Source organism: Nansenia antarctica (genome assembly GCF_963989245.1).
Source record: "Nansenia antarctica genome assembly, chromosome: 4".
In the NCBI taxonomy this organism is placed as follows: domain Eukaryota; kingdom Metazoa; phylum Chordata; class Actinopteri; order Argentiniformes; family Microstomatidae; genus Nansenia; species Nansenia antarctica.
This window is the reverse complement of record NC_137689.1, coordinates 46330802-46344447: the sequence shown is the minus strand read 5'-3', so window position 1 is coordinate 46344447 and position 13646 is coordinate 46330802. Positions and strand designations below refer to the sequence as shown.

General features: G+C 47.6%; 1 protein-coding gene across 1 annotated transcript in view; it reads left to right on the top strand.

Moving 5' to 3' along the window:
* Positions 1-1334: 1334 nt before the first annotated feature.
* fnbp1b (formin binding protein 1b) overlaps positions 1335-13646 on the top strand; it is a gene marked incomplete at both ends in the record, with an annotated part of 62299 nt that continues 49987 nt past the window's right edge. The window contains 4 exons of the mRNA XM_080527951.1: positions 1335-1376; positions 4014-4129; positions 9618-9674; positions 10231-10378. Of these exons, the coding sequence (XP_080384077.1) occupies positions 1335-1376; positions 4014-4129; positions 9618-9674; positions 10231-10378 (363 nt within the window). The remainder of the gene's footprint in view (positions 1377-4013; positions 4130-9617; positions 9675-10230; positions 10379-13646) is intronic.

Here is a 13646-nt window from a genome sequence, read left to right as displayed (position 1 = left end):
ACATTGTGTATGAGGAGTGTTAGAGCAAATTATCAATAATGGCAGCCTGTTTCGTTTCAAGATGTATAAGAAAAGATATTTAATATTATTCTGCAGAAGGAGGAAGTTTACAGGTTCGTCAGACGCATCTGAACGATTCAAAGTTCCTCGTAAAAGTCCAGATCATTCATTACGTCTCAGTATTTATGCACTCAGGTACCCCTAGGTAAGGAGTCCGCCCTCGGGTGAGGTTTAGACCAATCATGAGCAAGGGGTGTGGGTTTGTACATGGATGAAGATGATGGGGGATGAAGGTTAAGGGGGAATCGGCCCCCACTTTCTCCTAGACACACAAAGGTGGAAAAGGCACACAAAGGCTATAACTGGTTTAGTCTGGTCCTAGAGTACTGGGTCTGGGGAACACAAAGGTCCAAAACTGTTCTAGGTGGCTTAGTTCATTCAGATGCAGGTCAGAAGTGAAAGAGAGCAATCAGGTCATTGTAATCATTTAAATGTGTCTGTTGTCTAGCCAATGTCAAGCTTCAAGTAGAGAAACTGGTTTCATTGTGTGACAACAGGAAATCATTTTCTATAGCTTGCTGTAGATATTCAATTTAAGATGATGGAGTTTGAATCTTAAATGTAGCTTATTACATATAATAATTTTCTCTCACAGGAGATCCTCTAGAACGGGTGATCCGGTGATCGGAACGCCGTAAGGAGATCTCCTGACTTTAATGGACACGGAGGCTGACAGTGAGACAGACAAACACGTGATGTCAGAGGAAACTAAGGGGGCATGTTTCGCCTTTTTATGTCGATAGAATAGCCAATTGTTTTGGATTCTTTGAGTAGGCTTCGGACGCGTGGGCAGATGAATGGCTGGTTGTTGCTCTTGGTTGCTGTTATCGAGCGACGGTATGGAAAGCCCCTCGCACTAAAACCATCCCTGTTGTTGTTGTCCTTGTTCGCCCCGGTTATGGGTACTTACTTTCATCAATTGCCTTCCATTGACTGTCATGCTGTACATATGCACTTGCCTTGTGCAGGCTTTTAGCATCGACAAGGTACAGAACTCACTCAAAAACCACAAAAAAAAGAAGACTCGAAAGTCTTGTGCGTCGATGAGCGAGTCAAAACTCACTTTGTGTCAACCACATCCACTTCTTCCTGTGCATATAAGACAGACAGTGGAACACTGTAAATGTGTCAAACGATGTTGTTGAACTGCAGCGACACCCGACCAAGACACATCCCTCCCAGAACGTGAATGTGCTGATCCAGTGGGTCAGAGGCTCGGTCTGAGACAATAGCAGTCTGTGAGGGGAGAGGGTGGAGAGCAGTGGATTACAGACATGGTAGAGGAAAGGATGGGGGACTGCTGGAGCTACACCAAGGTACATGTTCAGGCGTACGACTTCACTGTCTTGTTTTGCTCATTTGTTAGTGTCCTGTCAGTGTGTGGGGTATGCTCTAGAGAAACATTGTCTCAGGTTGTTTTTTTGTGACGTACTGGAGCGTGGCTATAACCCTCAGATATTATTTGCGTGTGCCGTACCGTGAATGTAGTACCGTTTTTTGGATGAAATGAAACAAACTCTAGGAAGATTTTTTAAAAAAAGTGAAATTATGTTTTATGCTTTTGGACCTAAGGGGCATCATGCCGGGAAATGTGATTTATAAACGTGAGCCACATGCTTCCATTCGGACCGCACCGCACCGAACCCGCGCAGACCTAACCATCCGCAACGGGGCCGGGCTCTAACAGCTGTATCGGGTTATGAATAATTGAAGTGTTACTAGGGCATTGTCAGAGCGGGTTAGGGTGCTCTGAAGGCACAGAGGGAGAGGATGAATAGGCTCAATTTGTTTCTGGAAAGTCCCTTGGGTCAGGCTCTTCAACCGGGCGGGGGGGGGTTTGACAGTAAGGCTTACTCCTCAACAAGACCGCAGGGCAGGTCCACAGCATCTGAAGAGTGAGAATAACATACTTTGGCGGTTTAGTCACTGTTTCAAGAAATATAAAACCTACAAAATGTCACAACAGTATCCAATGCATTAATAACACCAATCAGACTAGTCTATAAAAAAAAGGCAAATGTTTTGTTTGGTTGGTTCTTTGCAGGGCTATAATACTTTTAATGAGAAACTAAAACGTTCACATTAATAATAATAATAATAATAATACATTTTATTTATAAGGCGCCTTTCATGGCACTCAAGGTCGCCGTACAACACAGTTACAAAAATACAGTCAAACAGTTAAAAAATCAAACAATTACAAATTACAATATAAAAAGCAGCAGCAGCAGGGCATTCAATAGTCGGGAGGGTGGCTCAGAGATAAGCCTGCCTGAAGAGGTGTGTTTTGATGTGTGTTTTGAATGGATTTATGGTGTCAATGTTCGTAATGTCGGGGGGGAGGGAGTTCCAGAGGCGAGGGGCAGAGCGGCTGAAAGCTCTTGCCCCCATGGTGGACAGACGGGCAGGGGGGACAGTGAGGTTGATGGCGGAGGCTGACCTGAGGGACCGGGTGGGAATGTTGAGGTGGAGGAGGTCGGACAGGTAAGGGGGGGCGAGGTTGTGGATGGCTTTGAATGTGTGGAGGAGGATTTTGTAGTCAATGCGTAGTTTAATGGGAAGCCAATGGAGTTGTTGTAGAACGGGGGTGATGTGACTGGTGACAGGGGTTCTGGTGATTATACGGGCAGCAGCATTCTGGACCAGTTGGAGCTTATGGAGGAGTTTGTGTGGGAGACCAAAGAGAAGGGAGTTGCAGTAGTCTAAGCGGGAGGTGACTAGAGAGTGGACCAGGATAGCAGCGCTGTTGGGAGTGAGTGACGGGCGGAGGCGGTTGATATTTCGAAGGTGAAAGTAGGCAGACCGGATGGTGTTGTTGATATGGGTATGGAAAGATAGGGTGCTGTCGAGGACGACACCCAGACTCTTAACCTGAGGGGAGGGAGAAACTAAGGAGTTGTCGATAGAGAGGGTGAAACTGGGTTGCTTGGTGAGGGAGGATTTGGAGCCAATGAGTGCTATCTCGGTTTTGTTGCTGTTAAGTTTGAGAAAGTGGGAGGGGAACATTTTACAATGCTTTATTCAAACACTGCTTTATTCAACCTGATTGTCATAGCACTTCTTTGACCTTATTAGCCTGTTAGAGCCCAGGTGTGCCAGACAGACATGGGCTAATGAGGTGAAGTGGCTGCAGCAAAGCAGGAAGGCTGACTGTTGACTGTTAAACCCCTTGGCCTCGTCGATGGGAACATATTAGCATTGAGCAACGTGAGTGATTTGAGCGAACAACACCCTGCAGTTATAATGGATACTGGGCACTATTAAACGCTCTGGCGTTTCAACACTAATGGCAAAATGGCAAAACCTTCTGTCCACCAACACTTAGGCCTAGAAGAGGTCCTTAAACTCTGAATACTTATAGATAATGAGGCACGAGGTACAGACGCCTTTATCCAAAGCGACTTTCAAAACAACTATGTCTCTCTATATATTTTTTTTTGTTATCGTGTTTTATATCACTATTTGCACTTCTGGTTAGATGCTAAACTGCTTTTCGTTGTCTGGTACTTGGTACTCTGCAATGACAATACATTTGAATCTAATCTGATCTGATCTATAGCTTGGGAAAGATAGCGTACACTGCTGCAAGTGAGGTGTGGGTGGTTTAGATAGTCCAGTCATTTGGCTTTAGCCATTAGCGCTAAATCCTCAGGTACCAGACAAGGCTACCCAACCCACGGCTCACCAAACCGCCTGTGATACATGAACATACGAGGTAGAGAGAAGTTGTATGGGAACGAGAAGACTTGTGTGGAAGACGCGTCTCACACCTCGATGAAGCGCTTCCATGAGTGATGACGTGCATCGTTCCTAGGCCTCTAGATGGGTTCTATGGTCCGCAAAAACTACCAGTGAGATGCAGGTTGTCACAGCACATTCTCTCTCTCTCTCTCTCTGTCTCTCTCTCTCTCTGTCTCTCTCTCTGTCTGTCTCTCTCTCTCCTCTGTTTGCAGGATCAGTTTGATAACTTGGAGAAGCATACACAGTGGGGCATCGAGTTCGTGGAGAGGTACACCAAATTCGTCAAAGAGAGATCCGAGATCGAAATCAGTTATGCAAAGCAGATCAGGTGAGTACAGTAGCTATGTGTGTATGTCTTTATCCTAGCATAGCACACCTATATAGCACACGTTTCCAAAAGACAACAATCTCAAAAACCTGTGTGCCCCCCATTCACCAAGAAAATCACTACTGGGTTTCCTTTAGTGAGGTCACACCAGTCTGGCTGGCGGAGGGATGCTTGCCTAGCGCAGGTGGAGTTGCAGATGTTGCCTAAAGCGGAAGTCATGCTCTCTCTCTCTCTCTCCCCATATCTCTCTCCCTGCCTCTCTCTCTCTCCCCATATCTCTCTCCCTGCCTCTCTCTCTCTTTCTCTCTCTCTCTCTCCCCATATCTCTCTCCCTGCCTCTCTCTCTCTCTCTCTCCCCCCATATCTCTCTCCCTGCCTCTCTCTCCCTCTCTCTCTCTCCCCATATCTCTCTCCCTGCCTCTCTCTCTCTCTCTCCCCATATCTCTCTCCCTGCCTCTCTCTCTCTCTCTCCCCATATCTCTCTCCCTGCCTCTCTCTCTCTCTCCCCACATCTCTCTCCCTGCCTCTCTCTCCCTCTCTCTCTCTCTCTCCCCATATCTCTCTCCCTGCCTCTCTCTCTCTCTCTCCCCATATCTCTCTCCCTGCCTCTCTCTCTCTCTCTCTCTCCCCATATCTCTCTCCCTGCCTCTCTCTCTCTCTCTATCTCTCTATCATGCCTCTCTCTCTCTCCCTCCCCATATCTCTCTCCCTGCCTCTCTCTCTCTCTCTCTCTCTCGCATGATTTCTTTCATGACTGTTTCTCTTGCTGCCTTCCGCTGCAGGCAAGAGGAAGTAAGGTTGGTGGGGGAAGGGGGGAGCGGGGCGGGGGCGGGGGGGGTTGTGTGTTGTCATAGTAACGAGGTATCAGTGTTTTTTTCATCCCCAGCGCTGTGACCCACATTCTCTTCCTCCAACAAGTGTTAGTCCCGCCCCGCTTTCAACCCCCCTTTCAATCCCCCGCCAACCCCCCACCCCCCGTCCCCCAAAACCCCCCGCTTTGGTTGGACCAACGATTTTTTTGGAAGACAGTAATGTTGCGTGACTAGAAGAGACCCAGGAGGGGGCGGGGGGGGGTCCCTCTACTAAGGCCTCTTACACCCCAACAAGCAGTAGGAGGTTCCCCCCAAATCCCAAACCCTGTCCCCTAGAGAGGGCCAGCAAGATGGCTATGAAGCTCTTAGTACTGACCCCAACCCCCATCCAGTACTGACCCCCCCACCCCCTAACCCCCCCACGTCCTCTCTCCTGGAGGACCCTCTCCATACCCCCTAACCTCTCCTCTCCTACACCCCACCCCCCCCCCCACGTCCTTCTGTCTCCATAAAGACCGCCTGCTTTACTCAGGACTAGCTACCCTCCCTCTGTTTGGATGTACAGTATAGATACCCAGATGTAGTCTTAGGCAAGCTGCATGCACATGCCACACACGCACACACACACACACGCACAGTGCTCACAAACACGCTCGAAGGCGTAAGACGGAAATACATTGAGAGACACCACCGCATAATCTAATGAGTGTGTGTCTGACGTCTGACTGCAGTGTGACACAGGATAGGCTAGCCGCGCCACGTTTACCATGGGTGTTATTGAACCGGAGGTCCCACAGATGAGGATGTTTTCATCCACTCACGCTCACACAGAGGCCCCACTGTGGATCCGTCTCCCGGGCTGAAACAGGCATTTGTCTGGAACCTAAACCGTCCGTTAACACGGGGGAAATCCGATTTGCAGACAGGATAGCCCCGCTTAATAAAGGTCCTCTGGTTTTGGGTGTTTTTAGACACAATGTGCGTCTCTGTGGTGGTGCTTCTGGCTGTGCCCGCCAGGCTAATTATTCTCTCTTAACATGCTTAGCTCGTCAGCTCGTCGTAAATCAGGTTAAAATATTGCGAGCTCGCTCAAACCGATAGAAGGCACGGAACCTGCTAGATCTAATAAACAAACATGAATGAAATTGTGGCCTTTTTTGGTTTTGGATCCTCGCCACCCTCTTTGTGTTGCTCTACGTGTTTTCCCCCCTGTTCTGGTCCTCTCCCCCCCCCGGTCTCTACACTTTGAGACACTCGGTTGAACCACAAACGATACTACTCCACCGTACCTTTTGAGACCTTTTTCTAGAATATCAGCCCAATAGAGCTCTCAGGACTTCTGACGCTCTCTGTGTACCACATGTACAAAAGATTTGGTGATCATCTTTTTAATATTGCCTTTAAATGACTAAATAATACAATGATGATTCTATCATGATTGGAGCACTTTGAGATGCAACGTTTACAGGAAAAGTGCTATACAAATAAAAAGTTAGTATTATTACACCAAACCTAATTAGCTGGTTTAATCCATGATGGATCTGTTGTATTGAGGTGGCTGGATAAGATACATAAAACGCTTCAATACAGGCTAATACAGCACATGGTGCCCCCCCCCCCAGCACACCCCTAGCCTGACCCACAGTACAGTAGAGTACAGTAATCAATAATCTGAGCCCTTCATGTTGTTCAAGAGTAAGGAAAGGGAATATGTTTGGGGTACTTTACTTTCCAATGGTAATATACAGCCATAAAGCTAGACAAGACAAACCTTGCGCATAACTGGAATTAAAGCTATCTCAAATATATATCCAGCGGCACTAGTCTAATCCTCATTAAGTGCTCCACCCCGCCCACGTACCCCCCCCCGTCTCTGTGTTGTTTAAATACGGCACTGAGGACGATGGGCAAATGCATGGTGACATGACATCTGGCCCCGAGTGGGTGAGTGACATACAGGGCTAAAGGAGAGAGAGAGAGAGAGAGAGGAGAGAGAGAGAGAGAGAGAGAGAGAGAAGAGAGAGAGAGAGAGAGAGAGAGAGAGAGAGAGAGAGAGAGAGAGAGAGAGAGAGAGAGAGAAGAGAGAGAGAAGAGAGAGAGAGAGAGAGAGAGAGAGAGAGAGAGAGAGAGAGAGAGTGAGAGAGAGAGAGAGAGAGAGAGAGAGAGAGAGAGAGAGACAGAGAGAGAGACGAGAGAGAGAGAGAGAGAGAGAGAGAGAGAGAGAGAGAGAGAGAGAGAGAGAGAGAGGAGGAGAGAGGAGGAGAGAGGAGGAGAGAGAAGTAGATCTGCCTAGCAACACAGTAGACAACAGGGAAGAGGAGGGCAGGGGGGGGTCGAGGGCAGAGAGAGGGGGAGAGAGGCAGACACACACACACACACACATGCGTGTGGCGTTTGTCACCACACGTTATTTATTTATGTTTATAACGATTCATCCAGTTATGCTTTTGAAAACATGCCCGTCGAGCAGCTTTAAATGTCAGCTCTGTAGAGATGGAACACGCCAGGCGTATCGGCTCCAAACAATACAATGTTGTCTGTCCTGTACACAGTGTTACTAGTAGTCTAATCGTTGTTTTCAATGATATCCACCTTTATGTCACCTTTACGAACAGTCGTGACGGGTCATCCATTGTTCGTATTCATCAATTGCATTATTGCAACACCCCCGAAATCTAGGTGTAATTGCAGTGTACAGAGTAGATTGTCCTACAAAGACACTTAGATTTAGATTAGTACTCTAAAAATTAATTAGACCCCTATACTTTCTTTTATTTATCTTTTGTTTCTTTTTATTATTACTACTCAATCTTTTCAGTTTGTAAAGCGTCTTTGAGTGTCTAGAAAAGCGCTATATAAGCCCAATGTATTATTATTATTATGATTATTATTATGATTATTATTATTATTGATGTTGATGATATGGATGGTAATAGTATTGGTGGCAGTAGAAGTCGTCTGTGAAGCTGTGGTCGTGTCGAAGGCGATACTCCCGGCGTAGTAAACAGCATCCCGGACCATGCCTTGGTGATGACCTCCATGACCTCTCTGTTCACTGCTGTAATGGATGCCTGCCTCGCTGCATCCTGATTCGCTCTGCTGTCTTGTCTGCTGAAATCTAATTGGCCTGTCTAGTCCTGGGCCGTTTCTAGGTAGATTCTAACAGGCATGGCTGTTGTCACTGGCAGTATGGTGTTCTAAGACTGAGCGTGTCTTACTTACTGTGTGTGTGTGTGTGTGTGTGTGTGTGTGTGTGTGTGTGTGTGTGTGTGTGTGTGTGTGCGCGTGTGTGTGTGCAGCGTAACTGCTCTTTTCACCAGACGTCATCGCTGTATGAAAGACCTCGCTCCTTGGCCATTGGCCCGCAAAAAAACACGCACACACACAAAACCAATGACGCCACGTTGCCGGTATCTTTACCAGAGAGCGGGGATAGAGCTAGCTGATGTGTTGATCACATTCTCATCATTAAACAAACAACCAGCAAACAGAGAGAGAGATAGAAAGGAAGGAAGCAAGAGAGGGGGAGGGAAAGAGAGTGGAAAGGGAGAGAAAGGGAGATGAGGAGAAAAAGAGCTTTAAGGGAGAGGTGGAGGGGAAAGAGATGACCTGAATCACATGAACACGGGGAGAGAGGGAGGGAGAGAGAGGAGGGAAGAGAGGAAGTGATTAGTGATGAGAGGAGAGCAGAGGGAGAGCCACTGTGTGGTCATGTACGGTCCAGTACCCCCTGTCCCCTCATTTAACCCTTCACCCTGTCCCCTGATTTAACCCTTCACCCTGTCCCCTGATTTAACCCTTCACCCTGTCCACTCATCTAACCCTTCACCCTGTCCCCTGATTTAACCCTTCACCCTGTCCCCTCATTTAACCCTTCACCCTGTCCCCTCATCTAACCCTTCACCCTGTCCCCTCATCTAACCCTTCACTCTGTCCCCTCATTTAACCCTTCACCCCGAGCTGGCACAGTGACATGTCTCTGTCAGACCTGGGGCTAACACCCTGGGGCTAACACCCTGGGGCTAACACCCTGCTGCCGAAACGTCGGTTGAACACATAATCAGCGTCGGAAGCAAGAGTTTCTCTTGACTATCTTTTAGGTTCGGGTTCCATATTATCATCCACATCTCCAACTTCTACGGTCAGAACAGGGGGAGGCCGGTGGAGGTCGAAATCAAATCGGAGGACGGTCTGGCTCATTGCTCGGAATGGAATGAGGAATGGTATCAAACACGTGTTTACAATGAGCACACGTCCCCTGATTTCCATCTCCACCAGCCAGAAAACCCTCTAACAGTATGGTAGGCTTGGTAAACCTATTCTATGCACTAGTGCCAGGCTTGTACGTTTGATGTCATAAAGGGGTCACCCACATGGAGAGGCAGACATGCTTCTTTCTGGTGACTGATTCAGTCCCAGGGACTAAAAAAAGCATTATTACTGCAAGAGGGGGGATGGTGCTGGATGTGGGGGAGCAGAAAGCACTCTGTCAGATTGCACATTACATAGTGGATGATTCTTTGGCACTGACACGCACATCAGTAATGGGGGAATACAATGGATCCGCTGCATTTCCAGTCAGCCCTGCTGTGCTTAGTGAATAAACCCTGCCCTGACACAACAAGCACATCGTAAAACACAGAACTAACTGATGATGTGTTTGTGTCTCCTGACAGGAATCTATCAAAGAAGTATCAACCCAAGAAGACCTCCAGAGAGGAGGAGGAGAACAAGTGAGTTTTTGAGAACCCCAGACCCCGACCAATGCGATTCATCTGCACTGTTTAAAAAGCGTGTAACGTAAGATGCGTAGGTCCGCCGGTCATCCCTCGGTAGACCGTTTGAAAGTGTCCTCTGACACGACCAAGAATGTTTTTCACATAGAATTAAAACCTTAGAACTAGGCCCTAGACCAAAATGTGACACGATCTAATGCTTTGGTCCTCATATCGGCAATACAATCAAAATGTTCGGACTTTTCTTTTGGAAACACGGAACTAAGTTTCAACGTTGTTGAGAATCACAACACAAACTCGCCAGTCAAGTCAAAATACTGCAACAACGCAATGGGTTCGGCGAGTAATCCCCACCTGCTACCTAGTTAACTAGAACACTACTTTACTACTTGATTTTCAACAACGCGGAAATTGATTTTTCGAAAGAAAAGTCCAATCATTACATCAGATCCCGATATGAGGACCAAAGCATTAGAACGTGACACCAATGCCCTCTCCTTGGTTTGCCTTCGCCCCTGACCCCTGACCCCGTCTCTCTGGTGGCGTCGGTCAGGTATACATCATGCCGGGCGTTCCTGACCACCCTGAACGAGCTGAACGACTACGCGGGACAGCACGAGGTCATCGCCGAGAACCTGACCTCGCAGATCATCGCCGAGCTGTCGCGCTACCTCCAGGAGCTGAAGACGGAGAGGAAGACGGTAAGACTTGACTTCCTGTTCAAGATACGCCTCAACTATCTATCTATATCTACGTCTATGTCTGTGGTCTGTGGTTGTGTGTATCAGTCTGCCTTTAGAGCTTCTGGACTATCTTTCTGGTCTTTTTTCTCTTTCCTAACCTGTGACTTGCAGTTGAGTATGGTCGCTTAGACGATAAACACGTTGTACAGAAACCAGCCACGCTCGCCCACAGGAAAGAGAGAGGCCCTTTCCGTCCGTGGCACCTATCCTCTGAGCACTGAGGTCATCACTGAGTAAATATAGATAGATACACACACACACACACACACACACACACACACACACACACACACACAGCCGCCCAAAGGCCGGCCACCAGGCCAAAACATGACTCTCTCTGAGTCTTTTATATGGAACAGAATCATGGCTTCTCTTTCATTAAAAGCTTATTTTTTCTCTCTTATAAACCACCTCACAAAGATACACAGAGCATTTAATTTCTCTCCGTTATGAAGTCATGATAGAGGCAGCCATGTCTGGCTCGACCATATAGCAGCAGTCAAACACAGCCATGTGGACTGCGTCAGTGATATGGTCCTCTCCGCTTTTTTGAGAGTTTTGGAATTTAGAGGGGTAAACTGCTTGACTGGAAAAAAAGAGCAGTGTGTCAAAATACTGTCACGGACAGTGTCACAGAAGACCACGCAGAGGAAATTGTGCGTGGCGAAACGAGAAAGAGCAGGCCGCGACCTCTGAGTGTTGTATGTTCCCCGGGTCAAGGACGGAGTCTGAAGCCCTGGGTTGCCCCTTCTGCCTTCTGCTCTTCTTCAGCTTCCTCTCAGACACGGAGACAGGAAGCGCTATGGAAGATTGATCGATTTAGCCGTTTTTCGGGCTTGGCTCGGCTCAGTTCAGGTCTGTCTAGTCTCTGTGTTTGGCCCTCGTCCCAGAGGGCCTTCATGCAGTCCGATGCTCCTCCTCACGTTACAAGATGCTACCGAGACCCCCCCCCCTCCAAACACACACACACACACACATTCTCTCCTTCCTCCTCCTCTGCTCTCTGCTCTTTTCCCAGACCAACGCCTTCTTTTGACTGTTCTCCGTTCTCTCTCTCTCTCTGCCCTTGCGAATTACTTTGCCTTCTTTCCATCTCTCTCTCTCTCTCCCCCACCTCCGCTGCGTTTCCTGTCTATCTCGCCCATCTCCAAATCAGCCCCACCCACCCACCCCCAGAGCCAACAACGCCCTTCTCCACAGATGAGAGGCCCTCTCTGTGAGCACAACATTGATGTTTTTTTTTCTTCATCACCAGATCCCATTAGCTTTTGTGTGTTTATGGGTTTGGGGAGACACTGAGCGATTATGTGTACATCATGAGATGTGTCGCCCTCGGTTCTCCTATTCATTCTGACTGCTGATGTCACCATGGCTCACACTACTGGAGGCTAAGCCTTGTTCACTGGTGCACACGCATAGATAATGTTCCAAATGGCATACTAACGTACTATTCATACTACTGAGTATGTAGTGCGTTCCCACTACATAGTATGTGCAATTTGTGTACACAAGAAATGCCTGGGTGTTTACTAGATTAGCCAGAATTTCAGAGTATGCTGCGTGAGGATACTTTTCATACTCAACTGCCCCAAAATGCGTCGCGCGTCTCTTCAGTCTCGTCAAAAACACATTGGTTCCAACGTTAGCCTACAGAAGTGGAAAACAAACGTCAGATCAGATATACAAACGGGTTATTTTGATAAACTGGCCACATTTTGGGAATATACATGGTTACTCTCTCACCTGAAAACATATTAAAACTTCATAAAATGACATGTTAACACTTGTAGAGCCAACATTACAACAGCTAGCCCATGGAGATTTAATCTGCTTTAAAATCCCCGCTGCCGGCCGGTGCGAAATGCATTCTGGGATACTGAGATGCATACTTCAGTGTGAACAGTCGGCTGGTAATGGCATACTTATTATGAATTCACTATATACTAGGCTGTATGCAGTACATACGCAACTCATACTGTTAGTATGCCATTTCGAACACAGCCACTGTCTGCACGAACACTTAAAGCTGTATTTGACACTCTCCGCTCCCCTCACGGTCTGATAAAGATACAACTGTCTTGTCGCTGTTTTTGTTTTTTTTCTTCTTCTAATACCACACGACGTTGTCGGGCCTCTCTGTTTGTTGACGGCCCGGGTGGTGTGTGTGTGTGTGTGTCAGTAGGCATAGCTCGAGAGCGACGCATTCTCATTCATTATTTATGAGCCGTATCGCTGTCTTGTTTACTAGTAGTTTACAGGTTCTCTATGAAGAGATCGCAGCAGACGTGGACTGCGACAGAAATAGGTGGAGAGAACCTTCCAGAGTGGAGCTTTGTCTCGGTTACAGTATGTGACCTCGTCTGTAAATCAGATTCAGATGTGTTCCCATGGTAATCGAGCCCTGCCTCTTAAAACGCTTAAAAGCGTATTTTATGGTTCAACGTCATTCAACACGTTGTGATCCATCGCTGTTGCACTATTTTGTTTAGCTAGTGAATCAGGCAGACGTCTGCAGACAGAGAGAGGGAGAGAGAGAGAGGGAGAGAGAGAAGGAGACAGAGGGATTAGAGGAGGTTAGAGTTCTGTCCCTCCTGGCTGGCTCTGCTCGGGGGGGGCTTACAGGCCTTTCGGGACAGGTATAATCTACAGCCCAGAAGGAGCATTAAATGAATACCCTCCATTAATTCCACAGTTATGCAGGTTGTTTTGTAACCCTCCCCCCCATTTCTCCCTGGATGAACCAGCCAGTAAGCTCAGCTCTTGGGGCCATGGCAGGGGGCAGGGGGGGCCGGAAGGCAGAGGGCGGGGGGGGGGGGGGGGGGGGGTCGGTGGGGGGCGGGGGGCAGTCCTACTCACAGATGTCCCCATTAAAGCCCCTGTCTTCAGGTGGGTCTGGTTTTATGTAAGTGGTGGTGTGACTCCACCTTTATACGGCCTTATGAGTAGGGCCCCCTAGAGGCCATATGAGGCATTGCAGAGGGGCACCTCAAAGTGAGTACTTCATGTTGTTATCATAATTACAGAAGAAATACACAACGTCGCAAAATAGTCGTATGCCAAACAGGCTCAAATGAACAGGCGAAATGTGTTGTTTCACTAACATGTGGTTAATGTCCCCTCTCCTAGGTGTGTATCCATGATCCACACAGTGATAATAATAATAATAACAATAATAATAATAATAATAATAATAATCATTGTTTTATTGCCATGCGATCAACTTGTC